At 35.0% G+C, this 24,319-nt stretch overlaps 5 protein-coding genes across 5 annotated transcripts; 3 read left to right on the top strand and 2 right to left on the bottom strand.

Moving 5' to 3' along the window:
* Nucleotides 1–69: 69 nt before the first annotated feature.
* On the bottom strand, nucleotides 70–9,252 carry EV154DRAFT_306346 (uncharacterized protein). The gene is made up of 33 exons (XM_051594885.1): nucleotides 9,224–9,252; nucleotides 8,934–9,145; nucleotides 8,796–8,872; nucleotides 8,528–8,731; nucleotides 7,758–8,465; nucleotides 7,158–7,701; nucleotides 6,996–7,106; nucleotides 6,718–6,942; nucleotides 6,584–6,664; nucleotides 6,154–6,525; nucleotides 5,902–6,101; nucleotides 5,629–5,842; nucleotides 5,420–5,574; nucleotides 5,175–5,365; nucleotides 4,958–5,094; nucleotides 4,668–4,896; nucleotides 4,211–4,605; nucleotides 4,018–4,162; nucleotides 3,811–3,959; nucleotides 3,656–3,756; nucleotides 3,515–3,611; nucleotides 3,210–3,461; nucleotides 2,909–3,160; nucleotides 2,612–2,854; nucleotides 2,241–2,561; nucleotides 1,862–2,185; nucleotides 1,527–1,811; nucleotides 1,281–1,449; nucleotides 982–1,222; nucleotides 751–917; nucleotides 595–699; nucleotides 419–541; nucleotides 70–366 (listed from the first exon to the last, which is right to left on the bottom strand). The coding sequence occupies exons 2-33, from the start codon at nucleotides 9,081–9,083 to the stop codon at nucleotides 152–154; spliced, it is 7,182 nt and encodes a 2,393-aa protein (XP_051455044.1). The 5' UTR covers nucleotides 9,084–9,145; nucleotides 9,224–9,252; the 3' UTR covers nucleotides 70–151.
* A 5,606-nt stretch (nucleotides 9,253–14,858) lies between these two features.
* On the top strand, nucleotides 14,859–15,776 carry EV154DRAFT_517235 (phosphoribosyltransferase-like protein). Its single transcript, XM_051602482.1, has 3 exons — nucleotides 14,859–15,261; nucleotides 15,313–15,555; nucleotides 15,615–15,776. The coding sequence occupies exons 1-3, from the start codon at nucleotides 14,878–14,880 to the stop codon at nucleotides 15,642–15,644; spliced, it is 657 nt and encodes a 218-aa protein (XP_051455043.1). The 5' UTR covers nucleotides 14,859–14,877; the 3' UTR covers nucleotides 15,645–15,776.
* A 165-nt stretch (nucleotides 15,777–15,941) lies between these two features.
* On the bottom strand, nucleotides 15,942–16,904 carry EV154DRAFT_483968 (uncharacterized protein; the record flags this gene model as incomplete). Its single annotated transcript, XM_051598618.1, has 1 exon — nucleotides 15,942–16,904. One exon carries the CDS (start codon nucleotides 16,902–16,904, stop codon nucleotides 15,942–15,944), a length of 963 nt encoding a protein of 320 aa, XP_051455042.1.
* Nucleotides 16,905–21,734: 4,830 nt separating this feature from the next.
* On the top strand, nucleotides 21,735–22,773 carry EV154DRAFT_553730 (uncharacterized protein; the record flags this gene model as incomplete). The annotated part of the gene is made up of 4 exons (XM_051605144.1): nucleotides 21,735–22,041; nucleotides 22,109–22,246; nucleotides 22,308–22,433; nucleotides 22,540–22,773. Exons 2-4 carry the CDS (start codon nucleotides 22,223–22,225, stop codon nucleotides 22,771–22,773), a joined length of 384 nt encoding a protein of 127 aa, XP_051455041.1. The 5' UTR covers nucleotides 21,735–22,041; nucleotides 22,109–22,222.
* A 203-nt stretch (nucleotides 22,774–22,976) lies between these two features.
* EV154DRAFT_425463 (uncharacterized protein) lies at nucleotides 22,977–23,162 on the top strand (the record flags this gene model as incomplete). The annotated part of the gene is made up of 1 exon (XM_051596246.1): nucleotides 22,977–23,162. A coding segment is annotated over one exon (186 nt), but the record flags the coding sequence as incomplete, so codon positions are not given.
* Between the last annotated feature and the right edge of the window lie 1,157 nt (nucleotides 23,163–24,319).

Genomic DNA, 24,319 nt, shown 5'->3' with positions numbered 1-24,319 from the left:
AGTGCCTCGAATGTACTTGCCTTGAAATTTTATCTGCCATTTATAAGGTATGTCAGCAACGAATTGAACCCCCCCTTTTGTTTTTATTTACATTGGCCACATTATTTAATGAATTCATCTCTTTGACATGCAAAGGTTATGAGTATTTATTTTAAATAAAAGATGTCCATCCACTGTACATGACACCCAAGATACTTGGGTCAGAGGCAAGATCAATCAAACATTGAACCTGTTCTCTACTGTTCTTACATTGTCTTCCTACCCTTGCTCTGATATGACGTGCAGGGTCACCTTTGGTAAGAGACACAATGTCTTTGCAGTAATGCTTATCTGAATGCCCGTTTTCAATCTCCGTGGATGCGATGCCTACAAATTTGCATTAATAACTTTGCAGCAATCATCATATACTGATATTTACATGCAGGGTTTTCACCATTTAATTTCCTCTTTACAATATCAAGTTTTCTTTGAGGATACCAATTGCTTTCTCCTCCATTATCCACAATCTCGGTTTCACTCGGAGTTTCTGAAACTTGAGATTCTAATGAAAATATTTAGCTTTTTAAGCATATACCGGTTTGTGATGCTACTTACTTTGACTTTTACTTTCTACCATAGCCTGTTTCTTCCAGTCAAGAAGAGGATCCTTCACAAACACGTTCATTATATTCAATAACAAGGCCTTTTCATCTTGGATGGCTATAGAGTAATATTAATATTTGTAGATTTGACATATGTTCATAAAAGTACCTTGTAAAATATTTGTCATTGCGTTCTCAAGAATACCGGAAACACCAATAGGTTCTAAAACTCCCACTAATTGAGGTGTCAATCGAAAAGGAACAACTTCAGGAATCGCTAAATGTTCCGTGGCCGAACCAAAAGCATGTCCGAAATCAATAGATATCAAACGACCACTGCAATTGTGTGCATGTATTTTTTTTTAGTAATAGGTTACATATTTCATCCCGAAATCTTTACCTCTTCATATCTAGCAAGAAGTTATCCAAATGCCTATCTCCAATACCAAGAATATAGCCAAATATAGATATACATGCGAGACTGTGCGCAAATTCTTTTCGTAAAAACAGGAATGCCTCAGGTGAAGAAGCTAATTGAATCACATAGTCACGAAGGTAAGTGCTAGGCATCATCCCGGACACAGAGGTATAGTTGTCTTCGATTCTTTTTGGTGAATCAGTATAGGCTGCATAATGTGGAACTAAGAAAAAAAATAAGTTTCCCAATTGCACACTTCTAAATAGTCTTTTTTGTTCTACCTGCAATATTTCTACTGTTTGGTGCGTGTTTGACAATCCAAGATTGGTAAGATCTCTTGATATTTTTCCAAAAAGTGGGACGAGAATTTTGACTCTCAATACAGCTTCTAAGAGGTCTTGTATGGTCCACCCATTCAATGATACCAAGATTTAACGACATCGGAACAACCTATTTGTAATGATTACAATTATGATTAGTATGCATTTTTTATTTTTTATTTTTTATTTTTTTTTTTTGCTTTCTACCTTGTATGTCGCCATTTGAATGTTTTGTCTTGAGCAGAATGCATTCTTCTTAATCATGCTATTCATAACACCAAATAGCTGTTCAATACGTTGATCCAATCTAAGGTCTTCACCGCCTTTCACTAAAAAGTGGTACTCCTTCTCATCAGAACCGTTTACAGTTAGTCTTTTAGGTCTTCTAATTGAAGACATAACCATGACTTGACTTCCAAAGCTAGCTACTTTTGCATGTAATTCAGGATACGGTTTGTTTATTCCATCGTATTGACCGGGGATTTCCAATTCCTATTAAAAGGTGTTATTGGGTACTCTCTTACAATCATATGTAGACTTACTTCATCGAAGTCACCGCTTTTAAAAGAGGCCAACCATGGGGCAAAGGATTTCAATACTTCAGTTGGTTTTTGTGCTGTTGTAAATCTGTCCTTGACGTTAGAATTATAATATCCGAGCAGCTCTTCATAAACCAAAGGTGTTCTGTCCAAAAGTCGAACTCCATTTCTTCCCAAAATACTTTCTAGTCCTTTCTTATATTTAGCATTGAAGCTGTTAGGAATTTTACCCATTCTACTATTGTACGATTCCAGTAAAAGATCTTTAAACTGATTATACAGAGACGTCAAAACATCCTTATTCATTTGGTCTCCCAAAAGTATAGTCTAGAGAAAATGGTTCAGTATGAAGGATTCCATTTTCTTATATGATGATACAAACTTTTACTGCAACCAGAAAGTCTTTCATTATGTGATCAGGATCTGTCAAACGCTGTAACTCCAGACAGAACTCTTCCATGATTGGTGAGTGCACCATTCTGTTAATCTTTTCAATAGCGTTTCTGTTTTCTTCGGGTAATTTATGTTTTTCTAACTCATAATGTTCAAATGACATACGGAAAGGGTAGTATAATGCTTTAGGATAGTCTTCGGCAACCCTGAAAAGAGAAGGAAAGATATATGTAGCGATTGGGGTTTCAATATAAGATACTAATTGAGGTATCCAACGTATAAATTTCCATGATTCCTCAAGTTGAAGGGACTAATAATGACTTGATTAATAAAATAAATAAAGTAATCTGGCATGCTTACATGAGTTTGAAAAGTAGGACCAACTTCAGGATAAAGCTCAAGTAGCTCCAACAGACGAGGAAAGTTTTCCATAGCTTCACTATGGCCTTTGTCAATTGCCTGAATATAAAACTTGACGACCAATTTACTGTACTCAATTGGATCAATATCAGGGCTTAGAGTTGAAGTTGAATCTTGTAGTAAACGAAGTGACTTATCACAATAACTTCCCAATTTCCAAGCGTAATCTTTGTAATACGAAGACTATCGGAATAATGGTCAGTACATAATTTCTGGCTAAAATTGACCATTCCTTACATTTACGTCTACAGATTTACCAGCTTCCTCAAGTTTATCGTAACCTATTTTTTCCAAATAATTGACAAATGCTTCTGCAGTATCTGTGGCCCCAGGAATTTTTGCAATTGTTTTTTTGAGACTTTTATGAAGTTGCATCATTTCATCAAACATGTTTGGATTAGTAACAAGTTGCTGCTTAATTATACTAAATGATTCGGCTAAAAGAACGGAAGACTTAAAAACATCTTCCGTAGTAGCATTTGTTGGTATCTATAGAGGTTTAATAACACATTATTAAGATATGAGCATGTCAACTTACTTGATAATTAACTGCTGATACAAAGGTCGATACGAGAAATTTATGTTGGTTAGGATCGTTTGAATTTATACTGCGTTTTTGAGTTACAGAAAGCAGACTGAGTTTTGATTCCTGGGTGGCTCCTAGCTCCTCGAATCTGGATCGAATGCTCGACATCACACCCAAGTTATTTTGCTGAACCGCTGCATTAGCTAAAGACAATACAAATTTGATCGCGGATGATTGAAGGCCAGTTATTTCATTATGCTCACTCTAAGAATTGCCATGTTAAAAATTGATTCCTCACTTTTGTGTTAACAACAAACCATCGAATTATGACGCTTTATATCATGTATGAAAGCAAATCTTGAATCCACAACGTCATCCCAAACCGCGATATTGTCAGATTTTTCATCAGGATATCTGTAAATGGGTTAGCTTGAGTATATTGCCAAACTATTGTTTACCTTTTAGTCAAAGCCTTGAAAAAGTCTTCAATTTGCTCAGAAGTAGCTGCGTTTTGTTTAACTTTTTTAACAAGCTTCAAATAGTCTTCGATTTCAACAGTCTGTATATCAAAAAGTTTAAATCACGAAATAACAATCTCGGCTGCTCTACTTACTCTTTCCAATTGGCTGAGCTTAGTCAGGCGGCTGGTTTGAGCTAATGGATGTAATGTGGTCCAGGCTGAAAGCAAAGAGTCATATGAACTCCTAATAAGCTGTAACCCAAAATCATATTGACCTTGAAAGATACAAGCTACACTCCAATCTATAATTAAACAGACACATTAGCAAACTTGACAATAATCATCAACTCTGAGGCTTACCACAGGCATAATGCTTAAGCAAATAATCTTTCTGTGTTTCACTTTCAGTAGCTTTTTGGAAGAATTCAACTACTGGGTTTGGATCCATCTTTTCCATCACAGAGAATTTGGTGTGAGATCTTACAAAATAATCAAAATAAGAATCCTATTAAAGTAATTAGCAAGATAATAATTCAATAATTGGTAGATTTACCTGTTGCCCGATTTTCCAAATGTTATCTGGGTTGCCTTGTATACGTCTATCTACTGTCGTAGCGATCTCATCCCATTGAGTAAGCTGTGTATGGCACCAGAGCATCTGCTCCTTCCACAATGAAGGTTCATGTGATGTACCCTCGTCTTGTTCTAAAGCGCTTCCAAAAGCGTTATATGCTTCTACATAATCTCCATCAATTTCGGCAGTAATAGCCACTTTTGGAAGCTCCTTGGTAGCGACATTTGACAAGTAGACATTTTGAAAGATCTCGGGTTCATCAATTTCTTTGTATAACAACGCTAAATCGATCCATCGGCTTTTGTTTGTATTTGAGACACTGGTGATGATATTCGTGGTAGATTCAATATGGTCGCTATCAAGTTTTCTTTTGGCTTAAATAGGGGATAAAACAAGTCAGACCGATTTCAGTTACCGTAGCATTATATTTTCTTACCTGTTAGAACACCATCTAAATTCTCAAGCTGCTTTTCAAGAAGAGCAATACCAATGTGATGATTGAAACTTCTGATACTGGCAATTCGAATAAGATTTTCCGGTTGATCAGTTACGTTTAGCTCGAAAAAGATACGCAGAAAAGAGCCAATTGTTGGTGTAAAGTAAGCTGTACTACTGCTGACATTACGTTGAATATTGTTCACAATATTTGTCTGATATCCAGTTGTCTAAATCCCAAAGATGAATAAAAAATAAGTAAAAAAATAGATAAATACACAGTTAACTTACATCTTTGTCATTGGATTTAATAATTCCTACAACTAAACTGCTATAAAGCAGACGAGAAATGTTGTAATCGGCACTAGCGAGAACCTCCAACGGAAGTATTAAGTCTTTAATCAGGATTTGTACGTCTGGAAGTTCGCCTATAATACAGTAACATATTTTTTTTAATTTTTTTTTTTTTTTTTTTTTTTTTTTTTGAAATCATCGTGTTTCAACTTACCAACTCTATAGGAACGAGTCAAAGATACTTTCTTTTCTGACGCTTCTTTCTGCGTATTCTTTAGACTTCGGAGTCTCTTTTGCAGTTTTTCGTTACGATCAGAGTGAAATCTATTACTGGCACCTGGGGGTGTTATCACGAAGCGTTTTTTGTAATAAGGATTCTTTGGATTCTTAGATGATGGTTTAGGTCTACAAAAGGAATGGGTCAATACTTGTGAATACAATTCATAAGTTTCAACTTACGGGGTTTCCTGATCCAGCAAACCTGAATCTTGATCTTGTGAAAACTCTTCTGGATTAAACGTTGAAATTAATGATCGTGAGGTACCTTGAGTCATACTAAAATCAAGTAGACTTTGAGTGCGTCTCAGCTCAAGTTCCAAATCATCTACATTTAGCTACATAAAACTATTTTGTTAGGCTAGATTTCATTCAAGCAAATTTTTACCTACCGATTGTGTCTGTGTGGCTCGGAATAATGGCATCATAGAGGAAGCGTTTTGCCAGGATGTATTGATTTGTTGATAGTCTGCATCAAATCTTGCGTTGGGCAAAGGTTTGTCAAATATTGGCTGATCAAAATCGTAACTTTTTTTTGTGTTGAAGAGTATCATACGTGTGGAATAAAGGAGATAAGAATCTTCGGTCTCTGGCATATACATTTCGCTAAGTTCAACAAAACATTAGTCCTGCCTCTTATTTTGTTGTTAATTTAAATACATTACCTTGTGATTTTTTTTAAGGTAACGTTGATATCGTCTGTTACGTTAAACACTTGTTCTATATAGCTATACATGTCTTGTGATATGCTCTGGCTTTTATCAACCAATCCGTTTAATAAAAAGGCTTTGATCTCATTTTTGAAATCAACATCTATGATATTACTATCCTGGAAAGCTTTTTTCAAAAAAGAGTAATACAAATTCTAACAAAACTAAATTAATTACTGTTGTTTTAGTAGTGACAGTACACCTTACTCGACATTGTTCATCATCATGTACAGAAATCGCCGAAATTCTTTTTATAACCCATTTGATTTCATGTTCTTCCAAACTTCCAAATATTTTGTTTAATACTGTTAGTGTCGCTGCTTGCATATTTACGTCTCTGCTTGATATCATTCTATCCAATCCTGACTCGTATAGTTTGCGAAAGATTTTTTCATCATTTTTCCAGGAAGCACTAATGCATGCCATGGCGAGTAGCTTTTCTGAGTTTGCGTATTGATGGAAGTTTCGTACAATAACTGTAATAAACTCGCTAGCTAATTCAGTATCACGAAGAGCTAACCTGCTCATACACTTTAATATATGCATATTGCTACGCTGTGAACCAAAGAGTCCCCTGATCTAAAAAAAAAAAAAAAAATGTTTGTTGTTGCTTTTCGATGATGTAAAATAAGGCTACCTTGCTTTCATAAGTTCGTTTAATGTCTTCCAAACATTGTTTACGATGCTCCTTTAAATAATGAAGTGTCATGCCCATTAACTACAGACTATGTCAGGATCTAAAATGAATACTATATTTTCAATTGTATTTACCTCAGCGGCATCAGCTGAAATAATATTTTTCTTTCGCTCCTTGTAATGGATGTTATCAGCCATATCTGCATAAAATTGATATTCGGATAAATCGTGGAGATCCATAAATTCATTGAGGTCATACGGATTTCCACCGTTAAGAAAAACAATGGAAAGCACTTGTAACCCAATAATGTTTCCAATCGATGCCGTTCCCTTGTGACTGAATTGCTTATAAATTGTATGCTAAATAAAATGCGTTAGTGTAATGCGGTCCAATATAGCAGAGAGAGACTTACTGTAGGAATAGGAATGTAATTTCCCCAATTTTCAAAGACACCCTTAATAATCTGAATGTTACTTCTCATGATGCGCTGCTCATCATGGTAGGCATTTTTTATCAAAAAATCCTATTTAAAGCAGTTAAATTGTTATACTGTGATAAGAATTATTTTACTTACTGTAAATTCGAATAAAATGCGTCTGGTCTCATGGGATTTGGGTGAAGGGATTTCAGAATTTTTTCCCCAAATGATAAGAATGATACATAAATCTTGAACAAAATAATTGATGGGGCAACCATATCTATCTCCTTTTGTTGCAAGTTCAATCAATGGTAGGAACCAGAAAGAAGCATACTTCTCAAAAGCAAATGGGTAATTTATGATCAGTTTGGCGATGTGTAATTTGATATTAATTTCACCGGTGTTTTGAAATGCCCTCAACATTTCTTTTACCCAGGATGGCATATCAACAGGATTTTCTGAAGGAGGACAAAGTTCCGTGTGGATTTTTTTGATGACTTCGGTTAATGGCTTCATAATCGAGTTTTTATTCAGGACGTCAATTTCGAATTCATTTAGTGCTTGGTCTTCATCTTTGATTTCATCATTGACATCTGTCATTTCAGTATCAGCTCTTTTTTCCGGACCGCCCGCAGAATCTTTGTCAACTTCATTTTTCTTTTCTTCTAAAAGTATATCTGATAACGACGCTTGTGTGAAACTTTTAAGAAAGTTAGTTAATAATATCAAGTTCAACTTTTAGCCTCTTTATCGTACCTGCTCCCACTCAATGCTGCAGATGCCATATACGTAATATTTTGCTCGTTATTTTCAGAAGAATATCCTGACATAGATCTTAAATTATCAAGTCTTGATTTCACAAGTGGTTTTTCTAACTGAATTCCAAGACGAATCTCTTGGGTAGTATTAATTACGAATTCCCAAGTGTAGGTATTATAGACAGAATCTTGTAAGAAGAACAAATTTCCTTGATTCGCGTTTGTACCTATGCATAATACCATAGATGCAGTGGTGTTGTACACAGATCGATTGTACAAAAATTGTGCGTTCCGGCGGCCGTTATCATTACCTACAACAGGAGGCAAAATGGGTATTTTTCTTAATGACCCAAATGCATGAGTAATCGCCGAAGTAAATTTTGCTCGGGCTTTTCCTTGTGCTTTATTCTTTGTTGATGATGTCCACTTATCGTAAATACTATTTGATTGATCGCTCATATAACTCTTGGGTAGTCTATCATAAAGTGCTTGAATCAACCGGAAACAATCAGCTTTTTCGCTCCAATCATCAACTTGTTTAGTTGGATTGCTCGTTAGTTCTCTTTGAACAACCGACATGATGTCTTCTATGTTTTTTTCATAAAACGATATTACGGCCCTATCGTTAACGCCCACAGACAATGAAATGATCAGTTCTGCAAGGTTATGTCGCTGTAGTAAAGTATTGTGCTCGTTTTTAAATTCCCTATTAGGTAGAAAATACGCTGATCAGTGTATGTACAAATATAGTAATATAAGTGTACTTACCCGAAGCAATAATCAACAACTTGCATATAATGCCTCAAGCCAAGTCCGACGGTAAAAGATTCTAAGTACTTTTTGATGGCGTCTTCATGGATATGATGCTCTTCTTGTACAAATACGCCAGTCAACAAATTAAAAATTTCACTACATTTAAATGTTGCCATTGTTTCTAAAAGCTTGTCTAAGTAGCTAATATATTCATTGTATCTATTAAAAAGATCAAGGTTAAACTCATCGTTCTAATATACAAAGATGTTATTGTTAAACTTACAAACTAGTTCCTTTTTTTAAACTCTCCGTCTCAGGGGGGAAGTCTTGTATAATCGATTCATTTAATTTAGCCGTGATCTAGAGTCCGAGGAATAAAAAATTTAACCTTCTTTCTTTTTATAGCTCTAATATTCGTTACCTGTGTCGTGTGTTCTTGATCCAAGCAGATATAAACGGCAAGCAAATCCAGTGCACTGTTTTTAATGACAAACGAATTACCTTTCTCTAAAAAGTTCATAAAGGCTTTCCAGAGGATATCAAATAAAGGCCTTTTCTTTGATCTTGACATTATACTAGGGTCTGCTCCAAAAAGTGACCTTAAGCTCACGATGAGATCCAAAAGCTGATCATCTGTTTTAGAACGCGTAACACTAAAAATAGTCAATGAACATCTCAATAAATAAAGGGATTCTTTTTTTAAAAACTTACAGGAGGTTTAAGAAGCATGGATCATCAATGAGCTATGAAGAAATGGTCAATGAAACACCACGGATAAAATCATAAAGAAAACTTAACTTACATAGTCCGTGAACTTGAATACTAACTTTCTGTGGCTGATTCGATTCTGTTTGAGATAACTTAAAAACATGGACATATAAACCCGAACCAATGGGTCTTCGATATGGCTACATAGGACTGGGGAAAAGGCTGGGAAATAGTACGACATACACCCGTATATCTATAACAGGAAAATTGTAAATAACAATAATAATAAATAAGGTTTGGACCACTTACGTATTCCCTATACTTCTGGAATATATTTAGCTTATCCGGGCTTTGCAACTTCTCAAGTGGGCCAGAAAATCCCTAACAAATAACGTTAGTGTTCATTTTCACAGAAGATAAAATTCTATCTTTACCAACAAACTGGCTGCATGTTGCTGGGGAAAACCAGGTTGTCCGAAAGAAATAGCTAAGGTACTGCCTAAGAGTTGAATCCAAAGTGGATCTTGTGAAGCCTGACAAAACTTCAAATATTGTTCAAACAAAGTTAAACAAAAAGCATCAGCGCTTTCGGGAAAATTGGTTTCCAGAATAGACATTTCATAGCACATAATGTCAAGTACTCCAAGGGACTGAAGAAGTTTTATTCCATCGATTGTTTGCAGTATTTCAATCATTCCAGAACGCTCTACAAATTGTTTTTGGTTATTACTGCCTTGTTTGGGTGACATGTAATTACAATACCTATATTTCCTCGAGAAAGGGACAAAATGTTTACATTATTCTTTAGAATGATTTGACTGGATGCAGAAGCTAAGATGTTCATAAACTTTTTAGGCGCTCCTTTGTGCATGAATACAACATATTCTTTGGCAACATTAAATATCCGAGTGACACCTGAATTCGTAACAGCATTTCCCTGATCGGACTGAATTGCCTCAGAAACCGCTTTAGGTAAAAGGAGCGTTTTTGCAATTAGCATTGAAAGGCTGGCATGATACAGAAAGTCTCCCATATTATTATCCATATACTCGAAGCATTTAGAGCCTTGTTGAGGATATTTGAAGATTAGATCTAAAAAGTAAATCAGCCTGACAGATATATAAGAGTAAGCAGAAAGTATCTTGTTTTTCTCGATAACACTCTGATCTAGCATTTCGCCGAGTATTTTGTACGGTGTATTTTCGATAAAATAATCAGCTGAATTTAGGAAATTTGAGTTCGGGTGTTGAAGTAACTCATAGGGATCGAGAACATGACGTTCAATTAACCAAATGTATCCATCTAAAGCCGAGTTCAATTTCTTTATCCAGGTAGCATAGGCATACATTTTATCTTTGCCGATACATTGAGGTGCCTTCAGCTCCCCTGACTCAAGAACGTCAACATAATAGTTCGGATTTGCTTCAACCATCTTGTCCAGCCAAGCTTTAGCATCCTTGACTCCTGGAAGAAGTACAACAAACTCAACAAAAAACGTCATGCATACTTTGGCGTAAGTACGTTGAGATGAGCCGATCTCAAGAAAGGACCATTGAACTAAACTAGTTAAATTTTCGATTTCATCTGCACCAATAAAAGCCCTTCTTAAACTGTTCTCTTTAAGGAAATCCGATGCTTTGGTTCGAATTATACGTTTGATATGAGATATCGCTTCAATAATCTGGTCCCTTGTTCCGATAGATGGATGGTCTGCCTCGGACATCTTTAAACTAACAAACAACTGCCCTAGGATTTCAATTGTGTATTCATTTACCAATACTGATTCCTCGCGGAAAAGACGATAGATTCGATTAAACACCAAAGATGCACCAAAGCGATTTGTAGAACTAGGGCTTGTCATAAGGTTATATAATCTTTTGAGAAGAGACTTGATATTTCTTGCTCCATCAGTGGATCTTGAGCTTTGTTTTATGGACCATTTTACAAATTCTTGAATACATTCAGCACCATAATCACGAAGGCCTGCATCTGAGTTACACGCAGCTTCAAGACAGGTGGTAAGTAAAGCCATAGTCTCTAAATTTTCTGACTGTGCATTGTTTGTAAGCCAATGAATAATTTGGGAATAAAGTAAACGATACATGTCTCGAGCAACTTGATCTGGATCAATAGCTAATCTTATCATTACTGGGAATATCTTCAGATAAAGCTTATGAAAATCGGATTCACTAGCTTCTTTGGTATATTGGGCTTGGAAAGCTGCATTACCAATCATAAAAAGAGTCAATCCGTGAAGTAGCTCGCACGCAGCTACTTTTACTTGTCTTTCAGGCGATGATTCGGCAAGCTCACAAATACGGGGTAGGTATTCATCCAAATAGATGTCTACTTTAGAATTTCTGAAAGGAATACGTAATTTCAACCGCTTGACAGGATCCCAAGCAAGCATTCCATTATCTTGAATCGAATGTTGACCATCTAATAGAAGTTGTTTGTTTTTACCACCCAGTCGCCCTAAAAATTGCATCATACGTAATTGCAACTCAGGAAGACTTGAATAATTACTTTTAGTAACTCCCATTTGATCCGAAGTCATCTTGACATGAACTGATTTGTAGCGGCGTTCTGCTGCGGTGGGTGCTTTATAGATCTTTTTCCTCGTATTAGATCCTTCTTCCATTGTAGATACTACACCAACTAATAGATACTCGTTGATACCAGGCAAAATTTGAGAAAGAAATACCAAATCGATATCATATCCTGAAGCGGGTTCTAAAAGTTTATCGAGGCTATCCATGGAGATTGTCGCCAACGGATGGTATGTGATACCAAGTTTCAGAGACTTAATCAGAGGAGTAACAAGTTCTTGGAGATCAAAAAAAGCGATGGGGTATGCTAGTATCAGTCTAAGACAGGAAGCTAGCAACTCATCTGTAAATTGTTGAAGTCTATGCCATACTTCTTTCAAATATTCTCGAAATACAAGGAATGTGGCATATTCCTTAGGCTTATTGTTTTCATATGAGTGGTGGAGATTTTAAAAAGCAAAGTTATACTTACCGTAACAAGTGTTCCTTGATCAATCCGATCTTTGGTTTGAGAATAATATTGTTTGCACCCTAAGAAGAAGTGGGTTTTTTCACAAACAATCATAATCTGAGACATCATTTTATAGAAACCACTGACCAAAGGGTTCAAAACGCTTTGATCAATCAAATTTGTACCCACAATATAGACCCATTCAGAGAGTCTTTTGTTATCCAATTCTGTTAAGAGTAAGCACCAAAACTCAACCAAGTTTTGAAATAGGATAAAATCTTTTTGATTGACAGGTTGAAGTGTGTTTGAAACTGAGCTAAATACGTTTTGATTTTCTCCTTCATCGTCTTGAGCAATATTTTTCAGCTTCAAATTAAAGGTCTTCACCAATTTCAAAACAGATAATAAGAACGAGTCATAGAGGGTATCACATAGATTCTCTGGTTCAGCAACAGGCGCTTCACGATAAACAGGATCCTCATTATTCTCATCATCCTCTTCGTTGTCTTCTTCTTCCTTGTTGGATTGAATGTTGGGATCCTGAGTGTTATTTAATATTGTTTTCCAGAAATACAATAAATCAGTATACGCAGGTCTGCTTTCTTCATCGTTTGACTCAATGTCCGTACAGGTGGATATCAATGCCCTTTCGACTTTAAACCATAATATGAGTTCATTGTTTTTTGTAAACTATATTACAACTTACAAAAATCATTTATAAAATTGCGAAAAACACCCTCGCTTTTTGTATGAAGTAAGCCGAATAATGCACGGATATTATACAAACCATTTCTTCTATGGAAACCGGACATACTAGAAAATCCAGATATGTAAATATTACACATGCGATGAAGAGTATCCATCAATTCAGTAGGAATAACATCGAATTCTTTAGCGAATAATGAGTAGGCCTTAATAAAAGCTGGGAGATGGCGAGCATAGTCTCTTTGACAAGTATTTGTACTACAAAAAAAGGGAGGAGGAGGGTGAATACATTAATTTGTTTGCAATAGTCAACATAATTATTACTCTGAATAGAACCAATCACTAATTTGGACAAGATGATTGCGGAGAGCAGTTATTTCATCTTCTTTTAACAATCTCGTACAGACTTTAGCAAAATAACCAATACCGCGGATGGAGAGGGATACGTTATAAAAGTTTTCCAAATTATCTGCTGTTTTAAGGTTTTCATTAAATTTACCCATTATGTACTGTAAACCGGGCTGGTTAGTTAGCATTCAATTTCAAAAGGTCCCTGATAATTACCGTGAACATCTTGATTTCATTTCTTCCCTCATAGTTATGATACAGAACAATCGAAAGCTATGTATACTATTATTAATGGGATTTATACATATCTACCAACTTTATGTTGGTTACCTGTCTAATGAACTGTTCAAAAGCTCCCAACCCATGCTTATAAGTTTGTGGGTTGTGATGTGAGGCCCAGTAATTCAATGCATCAAATAGTTCTTTCCAATAGAGAGGCAAATAATTTGAAAATATGCTGATATGATCTTTAAATATAGCCAATGCGGCAATTACGGGATCGTATCTTGTTGTTATTTGGAACATCTGTAGGACAGTGAGAATAACTTTAAACAACGCTGCACTGTCATCTGTGTAAGGCTTGATAGCGACTTGATCATCACAGTAAACCAAATTATATAAGCAATACAATGCGCCTGAAATAACAAGAAGCTCAGTATTTGGGCCGCCTTTTAACTGTTCTTTCAATACATCAAAACACCATCGCTTTAATTCAATGATTCGATCAGATCCAATTAATCCATAATAGTATCTTGATATAGTGCCCAGTAAGCCAAAGAGTTTGCCTCTTACGCCACCTGGTACCTTTGTCTTTGGTAAAGTAAAATCAAAAGCATATCTATGAATAATATGTTAGTCCAAAATGCGGATATATATTAGAGACAAATACTTTTGGTATAAAGAAGGGATATCAAATTCAGATGTGTCAAACTTATTCCTTTGGTCTAGCAATGTTGTCAACAATTCAATAGCATTTCCGCGACAGTTTGCACTTCCAACTCCAGGTCTTGATATAGCGTTACATCGTTTCTATAAAATATTAAGTGTCAGATTACCTAATGAAAATAAAGGAAAAAAAGGCCTACAACTAAATCAACTGCATAAAGTTGTAATGTTGTATATTTTCTCCTTTTGGTCATAAATGAAGATAAAAATGATAACAATTCGGCAACAGCCGAGCAGGTAGAGCTGTCTTTTGAGCCGCTATTTTCTTTCAAATACGCAGTAATACCATACTCAGGATTGAATATAGTTGTGCAAATTTGGTCTGCCACCAAAGTTAGTCCGAGTTTTTGCATAAATAAAAGATACAATTTTACCAATATTTTTATCTGTTACATTCGATATAATAGATGCTCCTAAATCTCCAACAATCTTTTTTGCATCGTCAGCGTTTTTACCCAGAGTTGTTGACTCGTACAGTAACTTGACGTTGTTGTCAATTAGCTTTATATGAGACATTGTTTGAAAGAAAATAAAAAATACGAAGAGCGTGTTTTTATCTCTGGAGGCGGCAACAGTCACGCGGAAGATCTTAATTTGTGCAATGACTAACATTAAAAAATCTTTTTCCTTCCTCTTTTCGAGATATACACATATTTAAAATGCCCATGGACTCTAAGCAGTGGATCGACGTGACAACAGAGAAGAACCACTACTCTCTTGATCACTTCGTTATTCCTACTCATTACGAGAAGGATGTTTCTTCTATCCTTATCCCTCACGGTGTTATTATGGACAGAGTCAACAAAATTGCTCGTTTAATTGTTGAAGATACTACTGGACCCTTAGTTGTTTGCTGTATCTTGAAGGGTGGCCACCAATACTTCGCTGACCTTGTAAACGCCGTTAAGAAGCTTACTACTAAGGACGGTAAGACTGTTCCTTTAAGTTTGGAATTCATTCGTGTTAAGTCTTACAAGAATGACCAGTCCGAAGGTGTCACCATGTCCATCACCGACGAAGAATGTGCTGAATTTGAGGGAAAGGTGAGTGCTACAAAATTGTTCAGAGTAGGGTTATTTAGACTTGTTTTGTAGAATCTCTTGATTGTTGAGGATATCATTGATACTGGTGCTACCATGGTTCAATTATTAAAGAAATTAGACAACTTTTCTCCCAAGTCTGTTAAGGTCACTAGCTTGTTAGTTAAGAAGACTCCCAAGAGTAATGGTTATACTCCTGACTACGTTGGTTTCTCTATTCCTGACGAATTCGTTGTTGGTTATGCTTTGGATTATAACGAGTATTTCCGTGATTTAGATCATATCTGTGTCATTAGCGTAAGTTTTCCCGGGAAAGATTAAGTATTTGTTTAATAATACTTTTTTTTTGTGTTTAGGATCATGGTAAGAAAGCTTATGCCGTCTAAAAATGTAAATGATATACAAATATTTAATAAAATGGAGGTGAACTTGTTAGAAAAGAAAATTGTAAATAGTATAGAATGCTATGAAAGCATTTGAATTAATTTATTGTAATTAAATTTGTTATAAAAATATAATCTAGTTGTAAAAAAAAAAAAAAAAGTGGTTTCTAAACCTCATAGTAGGGTGCAATAAATTAAATGTGAATCATATAAAAAAAATTAAAAGTGTAATAAAAGGGTATATAAAAACGGCCGGTTTCATAAGGATATAAATTAAGGGTATGGAAATAAAAAAAAAAGTTACATATGGAGGAGGGCAGGATCAATGTATTGGATTTGATCAGGTACTTGCATCATCAAGAATGAGCTCTGATACTGTTCGGTTGAGCAAAAATCGGGATATTCAGAATAACTGAAATCTTCAACAAACTTGTTACTAATGGAGTGATCAAAATGGAAATAGTCGACTTGGGTGTCGAAAGGCACAGGCGAATAAGCGTTGAATTCGTTGATACAAGGTGTGTCAAGGACATTGTAAGAAGAGAAGTTTTCAAATGGGTTGATTGAATAAGACATAGTTGCCTCAAAAGGTGACAGTTCAACACAAGGGGTGGGGACATCAGCATCGCTATAGCAATCAGTAGAAGGGCTAGTGGTTTGGGGAGAATTGAAAAAATCGGGAATGGATTGATGGGAAGAGACAGAAGTGGCATATTGACAATCATTGTGATAGTTCAAAGGTTTGTAGTCCTCAAAATTTTCGTAAATGTCCTGCATTACAACAGTGTTGGCAGCTCTCTTTTTGGTGACCTTGCTAGTTTTTTTGGTGACTTTTCCACTATTGAAGATTCTCTTGCTGCTAGTGCTTTCGATTTCTTCAGTAGCGAATTCAAGTGCGTTGCAATCGTCATAAATTAGCTCCATAAACTTGTTGTTCTCTTTAGCACGAGAAGTAAATTGCTCCTTCTTATTCTTACGAATATAAACACGCTTGGGAGTAGTTTTCTTCTTTGGTGTATACTTGTAATCGGGGTACAACTGGCGATGCTCCATCTTAGCAATGCGTGCTCTCTCACGGAAGGGCTTCTTTTCTTCCTCTGAAGCCTCTTGCCACCACTTGGCAATGATTTTGGAAATATCACGATGATTAGCGCCGGCACATTTAGCAACAATTTCTTTTTGCTTTTCAAGACGGTACATCAAGAAACAATTTAAAGGTCTAGGAATGGTAGATTGATCGGTGGGAGTGTTAGATTTAACCATTTTGATAGAAGCAGAGACTATTGATAATTGAGATGATTATTTTTCTTACAAAAAAAGTTTGTCCTATTTATTCAAAGTTCAATGATCTTCGGGCCAATAAAAATCGTCGAAAAAAGCTTAAATCAAATTTTGGCCTCCCCTATTCCATTTTCTTCGGCTTCTCTGTAACTATTTTTGTTTATTTATTTCTCTAGCGCTAGGCATACCCAGAAATGGTTTAAGATCGACTTTAAGCACGGAACTCCACTTCTCCTATAAAATTAGGGTCGCCGGCGTATTTTTTTTTATATTATGCCACTTAATTGGTTTCGTTTATTAAACATCCCTTAATTACTTCTTTGTTGTATAACAAATAATTCAGCTTCATCAATCCTCTCTGCTAGCCTTCTTTTTGCAATCTCGGATTTATGCCTCCCCTCCCCCCATTTCTCCTTTTTTTTTTTTAACTCATTGACACACGTACCTTTTGAAATGTGGTACAATGCGTAACAGAATAACTTTTCATTCCGAGCTGTTTTGACATTAAAATTACACAAGGTTTGTTTTTGTAATTCTTGTTGTTTGGATTTTTTTTTTACATCTTTGAATTCAGTATTTGATAAATAAAAGGTATGCCTGGTATTAGTATAAATTCCACGTTTTCATGCAACCTAGTGCATTTCATCAGCGATTCGTGATAATGAAACTTCCTGCATTTAATCCCTAATATTATTTACTATCAGAATGGCATCAATCACGTCCCCTTTAACCACGTCCCTCTAAATTGCACGTCCTTCTTGCTGCTCCTCAATTCAAAGCAATTTATTTGATCGTAACTTAATTGTATAATATTGTTGCAGCTTGTTATAAATAATTTTCTTTGTTTTTATTTACGGTTAATAATTATTTTCTTATTGTACATATAACTTGTTTTTTCGGTATTTTTACATTGGATTCATTTGCTGTTACATAGTACAAAAATAAACAAGATTTTTTTTTAAAAAAAAAACTCATGGATAACATGTGGTCCGAACGTATTTTTTTGTCTGACAACCTAAATAATCAGTAGATATGACTTCATCACAAAAAGATAAACTTTCTGCTTCTAGTACTTAAGACTTCCGGTAGTATTATTTAGGTAAAGGGTTTTTTTTGGGGGGAGGGAGGGAACGTCGATTGAAGATGTCTAAGAGATATAGAAACGATCTAATAATCGGCATACTACATACACTAGTTATTTAATTTAAATTTTTATGATACGCTTCACACATATGTGTCACCAGAGCACCTCGAGTATATTGACCTATTCCATTTTTTTTTTATTTCTCATTGTGCACTTAATGTCGTTGGACAATACCAGGACAAGTATTTTATTGGCAACTGATGAGATTATAAAACGTGATTTTAAGTTGAATGATGCTATGATGTGGCAAGCTGCATACGATTATATCTAGACAACATCCAATATCTACGATATGCAATAAAATAGTAAAAAAAAGGGAAATAGGAGGAGCAGCCCATTATCGTACATCACAAAATAATGAAATCTTTGTGTGTATTCAAAGTTAAGCAGAGTTTAATTAATTTAGTGGGGAGGAGTATACTATAACCTACCTGATGTTATACTTTACATTGAGTCTGTAGTGCACGCTCATTTTAGTTTTTCCCTCAAAAAAAAGTATGATATATTCACACGGACTTATTGTTCTGATTGCATCAGGGAAAAATAATAATAGCTGTTTATGCAGGGGAATTGGGTAAACAAAAAAATCCTTAAATCTTAAAATCCATATATGGTCAATTTCCGTGAATTAGTTGGAACACAGGATGTGCAAAATTAATGGAAAAAAACAATAGAATTATTTCTCCTATATAATTTATTTATAATAAAATTAGTAAGATACGATTCCTGGGATTATGTAACTTATATGAATTACTTTGTTATTTTTATTTCTCCTATCTCTGCACTTTTACACAAGACCAAATGATGGTAAGTGATTTGGTGTATGCAGCAAAAAAACCATTTCTGTACTTGGTACGTCTTTGAGCTGAAAAGCATAATTGACAGACACAACCGATCTATGTACTACTTAGAGAACTGACATTGGACATATAACCTTCTATTTACTACACGGTCAGACCAGTAATGTGGTTGTACCAAGTATACGGAGCAACCATGTACAGTATGGTCAATTAGATTTACGATAATATTATTTTAGGTCCTTAATCTCTTTCTTTGTGCTTTGTTTATCTTTATTTCTAAAAAGTCCTTAATAGGAAAGAACGGTCTCCGCCATTAGCCACATCCAAGATTTGTATTGATAACATCCAAATTATAAAATACATTAGTACAATGCTTCTTTGTCGACTTTATAGGTTGTATCTTTATTGACAATTCTTAAGAAAAGGATTTTGAAATATTTTGTAAGCCTATTAACACACCGTGAAAAATCTTTTGTTTGTGTCTTGTCAAACTATTTATGTTTGTTTTCAATGTCTGTCAAATTCGTTGGTCAAAACATTTTTTCGACTTTTCTTATTTACATGAGTACCCTAAGTTGAAAAAGCTATGCTTTTTGAAATAAAAAAAATCAAATTCAATGTTATCTGCAATGGCGGTTGTGATGTGTAAATAATATTTAAGAAAACATGCGTCTTCGTTGATCTATCAATTAAGTTCTAAGAAGTTATGAACTATATCATTGGTTTAGTCTATTTTATCTGTACAATTTATTTGTCTAGAAAAAATTCAACGTATATATAAATATATGTCACGCTCAATATATACCAATATATGTGCCATTATATCTTTAGACAAAAAAGAAACAACTTTACTAGATCCGAATACATGTTTATGAGGGTACTAAGACACAAGCCTCATATATGGCCTGGTGCAGTAGTGACCGACTCTCTAACTTTCTCCTATTGAAGATATTTCTAAATCGGAAACACCCTTAATACCAGTAGAAGATCGAAAAATTAAGTGTATTACGTTTTAGAACACTGGTATAAAAATGCTGTGGATATATTATATGTTTATATTACAATGTCAGAATCAAGGTCGATCTAATTCCGCTTTAAAATACAACCAATTTTAAGAATTTACACACAGAGTCGACTTACAGTACTTGTTTAGGAGGAAGATTGTTGTTCTTGCCGAGGAGAACCATATATTGCAATTCTCCAATTATTTTACTTCACGGTCCTTCAGCTGTATGCATATTTACATTGTAACGAGTTTTCGGGTGATATAAATAGGACGGAGTTTTTGTTTGGTTACTCCAAATGATGTAGGCACGGGATTTGGTTCATAAAACAGAATTAAAGAATTCTACAAATTTTCTTTTAAGTTGTTCACATACTCTACGATACCAAAAAAAAGATGATTAAATAAGACATGTAAGTCAGATACAAGTAATTCAAAATTTAAAGATTCAATCAATTACGCAGTAAAAATGTTTCGGTCTCCATTTTAACTTGTGCCGAGTTCGGAGCTAAGCTTTTCGTTGCCATGCTTATTTTTTGGGGCTTTATGATAAATAAGATACAGCTGGATCGTGCCGCAAGAAATTTGTACACATTACCATATATGTGATAAACTATTACAGTATTTTCCAAAATGATGTCGTACATTTCACTAATTTTATTTGAACCACAATAAAAAAATTAACATTAGAACTGTTCTCCGCAGGGAGATCAGAAGTATCCAAATAATAGTTTTTTGCCAGTTCAAAACAGTCGGTTCAGTCGTCTTCTGAGATTTAAAATTGTATAAATAGGCCTAGACGCACACACTGCATTTAATAGCTGCAAAGTGCATCAGTAATAGGTAATTTATTTTAAAAAACTTCAGAATGGGACAAAATAATGTTGCCACATGTTATTAATGGGAAGAACGTAAACGAGAAATGATTGCGAATCACTAGTACGAACTTACAGAGAGCGGAATCGCCAACGCTCAGGTACCGAGTTATGATCCCCAGACGATGAAAATAATACGACCTTCGTCTTACATTCTTGTGACATAAACACTGAACTGGTTTCTGCACCTTAAAAGCGATGAAGAATCCGGATTCCTCCGTCTGAACCTGGCACTGAGGCCAGACCTGCGAAAGTCAAAAAGGAAAAAGCTAACCGCTACTAGCGAACACTGGAGGCCTTCGCCAACCAATGAGGGAAATGTCTAGACCTCCGTATTTGTTACACATAAGTCTTAGAAAAATGTTTACGTCGATTGACATGCCATATCATCTTAACTTTTCCTTAACTTCGTAGGAAGGCCTATTTTTGTTTATCATAAAATATAATTCACTATATATTGGTAGATGTTGCTACTGAAACACTGATAGATAATTAACAAGTCTCTGGGGCTATGTACAAATGTTTCTATTTAAGTAAAGTTCCAAACAAATTGGATGATTAGAAGAAAAAATTAAATCATCCTGACATAAACTCTTGCTTATCAACTTAATAATAAACCAGTTCTTGTTTATCAGTCTATAAATAAGACTCGTTTACACACTTATTTCTTCCCTTTTTCTTTTCCTTGACAAACATATTTCTTTTTTTTATTTTTTTTAAAAAAAAATGAAAATTACATTGTACAGTGCATCTATTTTATAATGAACAATTTTTGGCTCCAATTTTTTAAAAAAAAGAAAAACGCTATCTCCTCGATGAATTTAACATGTATCAAAATTCTGGCTCTATTACGTTCTTTATTAGAGAGTTCTTCATAAACTAATAGAGCCCGATTTTTTTTTTTCGCACAAAATTTTTTACAGATGGCAAAACAAAATTTGCCATTTACAGTGGCGAGACCCAAAGATGTCCGGGAGGTGTTTTACAGTGCAAAAATTCATAAAAATTAATCAGATATATCCCGGTTAAACGTTTTCCCGAGATAAATTAGATTCCTCTGTCAAAAAATATGAAAATCACCAGTGTAAAAAACAGACCTTTTAGTTCTGAAAATGTCCGTTTTAACGAAAATTGTTCATTATAAAATAGATGCACTGTAATTGTTGCAATAACATGGCTACGGCTAGTCTTTGCTATGTGATGGTGATCTCCCAGGTTGGGTACTCATGTTTTAGCTGGAATTGCTGTAATCCATATAATTTCTATGTAAAAGTGACTCAGAGGGTATTAAAAAGTTGTAGGTAAACCTGGGGGTAATTAATGTCCTATACGTAATATTAATTTATCTAACCAACCTTTTTGAGTGGATCCCTTGGTCAATAAACAACTTTTGCACGGCTATTTACATTTACAATAAGCTTTTTTTTTTGCTGATAGAAGGAGTAGTCAGTAAGTGATCTTTGTCGAAAGATCAGGCGATGTGCTGTCCTGTATGTCCTAGTGTACGTTTACGTATTTTCAAATAAAATATCAAACAAAAATATATCCATCTTGTGCTTATAGAGGGATTCCATAAAAACTATAGATCACATTTTCATTACTATAGATGGATTCTTTAGTATAAAATATAAGTCAAAGGCAAGTCATCTTGATCGAATTAATGTGGTCAGCACTGCGGAGAACGCATGGGTGAAGCCTGAAGATGTTGAGTTTTATAAGAGAGAAAAAGCTCCTAGAGACGCAAATATTTTTTGAGTTAATATTACTACATTTGCTGATAATTAATTATAAATAGGTTTTTACGAACGAGGACGCATCCAGCGCTGCAGTTAATGGTGCTTCAATTATTTCAAAACGGTATCCCGTAAAAAGACTTTTTGTGGCTTCGTTTGCACGTCATGACATCGCCTTAAAGATGACGGATATGATAGTGATAATGGGAAAAACAAAATTCCTTGCAATATTCTTAGATTTTTCGTTCCTCCTAAACATCAGCCGTGAACAGATTTTATACCAAAGACCATGTTGAAGATCACCAAGCTATAAACATAGAGGCATCGACTTTAATTGGTATGTTATACTTATAAATCACTCTTGGAGTTTATCATTAACGGTAGTAGTATACTTGTAGGCAAGCCTGCTATCAACAATTATGCTACTAAAAATGACAAATGAATGGACGGAAAACATGCCGATGTCTTGGTTGTGCCCACTATGACTATCACTGAATAATTGCCACCTGTTCTCATTGAAATTCAGAACGTTGTTAATAAGGCATACATGGAACGTTTAATTAAATATTGCAACTACGTGTGTGACGAATACAACAACATAGAGTCGACAGCCCTAACGATTTGTAATAAGAATACATGGTTAGAAATTTGCAATTTGTTTTCAGATAGTCATATAGCTTCATAATTGAAACAACTTCCGAGTCGCTTTTGGCAAAGGAACATTTTATAATAATCCCTGCAACCATCAGGAAATATAATGATGATCCTAGCAGTGGCAATACGGATAGTGAAACCGACAATAAAATGACGACATCAATAGCAAGACTTTTCCACCTTTGGTTGCTTTAGGTTATGCACTGATTAAACAGAGATGCTCTTTGTTCGGGTTAAAATATAAGGAGGATCCACTTTTTATGCTGAAGAAGCCTTGGAACATCTCATTCAAGACAGCTAGCAATTACTCGCTCGGTCTAATTGGGAAGTATTCTGAACAATACTTGTAATTCACCCTTGTATTTACATGTTGTGTACAATGTCAACCATTGCAACAATTACATGTCCTACATGACAGTTATCAAATTCATATCAAATATGTTGCCACCAATCAATCGTTGATAGGTTGCTGGATGTCGTTACAAAGACTCGAAAGCAATTCAAAATAATTATGGTCGTAGCAATTGGGAATAAGCCAGAAGAAGGGATGACAGCTTAGCAATTGCAGGTGTATTATATAATGAAACATGCTTGCATAAGTGTCAGTGTCAAAACTCTGATGATTATGACATGATACCAATTAGGACTTTATCTACCAACCCGTAAGCCAATAAATTTCCCTTGGATTTGCCACCAAGCGTTGAATCGCCAAAAAAAGAAAAGAAAAAGAAAAAAAATGCATGTAAATATATTACCGCCAATACCCCCAAAGAGGAACTTGATGGCATGAAGTATGACAGGGAATTTAGAGACGAATACCTGAAGACCCACAAGCAAATGAACTAGAAAGTATGTTATGACAGTAGATTGACAGAAGGCTACTTTACTATATGTAAAAATTACAAAACGAAGAAAAGTACATTTAATGAACTCAATAAAGCACTAGTCATCCACTGCATTTTTTTCATGTCCCATCCAGGTCTTTTACAATTCTTCCAACAAGGATAAATAAATGGTAATGCGACACTTTTTTTTTAAAAGTGCGACATTTTCTACCTGAAATGTGCGTCATTATTAGTGCGACATCATTTTGGCAAACACTGTACATTTTGTTATAATCATTTTGACACTGTGGTACCTCAAAACAATTTTGCTTTCTATTGTGAAAACACAATAAATAGCGTATAT

This window comes from Mucor mucedo (assembly GCF_025094135.1).
Source record: "Mucor mucedo strain NRRL 3635 chromosome Unknown EV154scaffold_83, whole genome shotgun sequence".
In the NCBI taxonomy this organism is placed as follows: domain Eukaryota; kingdom Fungi; phylum Mucoromycota; class Mucoromycetes; order Mucorales; family Mucoraceae; genus Mucor; species Mucor mucedo.
Note: the sequence above shows the minus strand (reverse complement) of the source record. Positions and strands in the feature narration are given on the sequence as shown.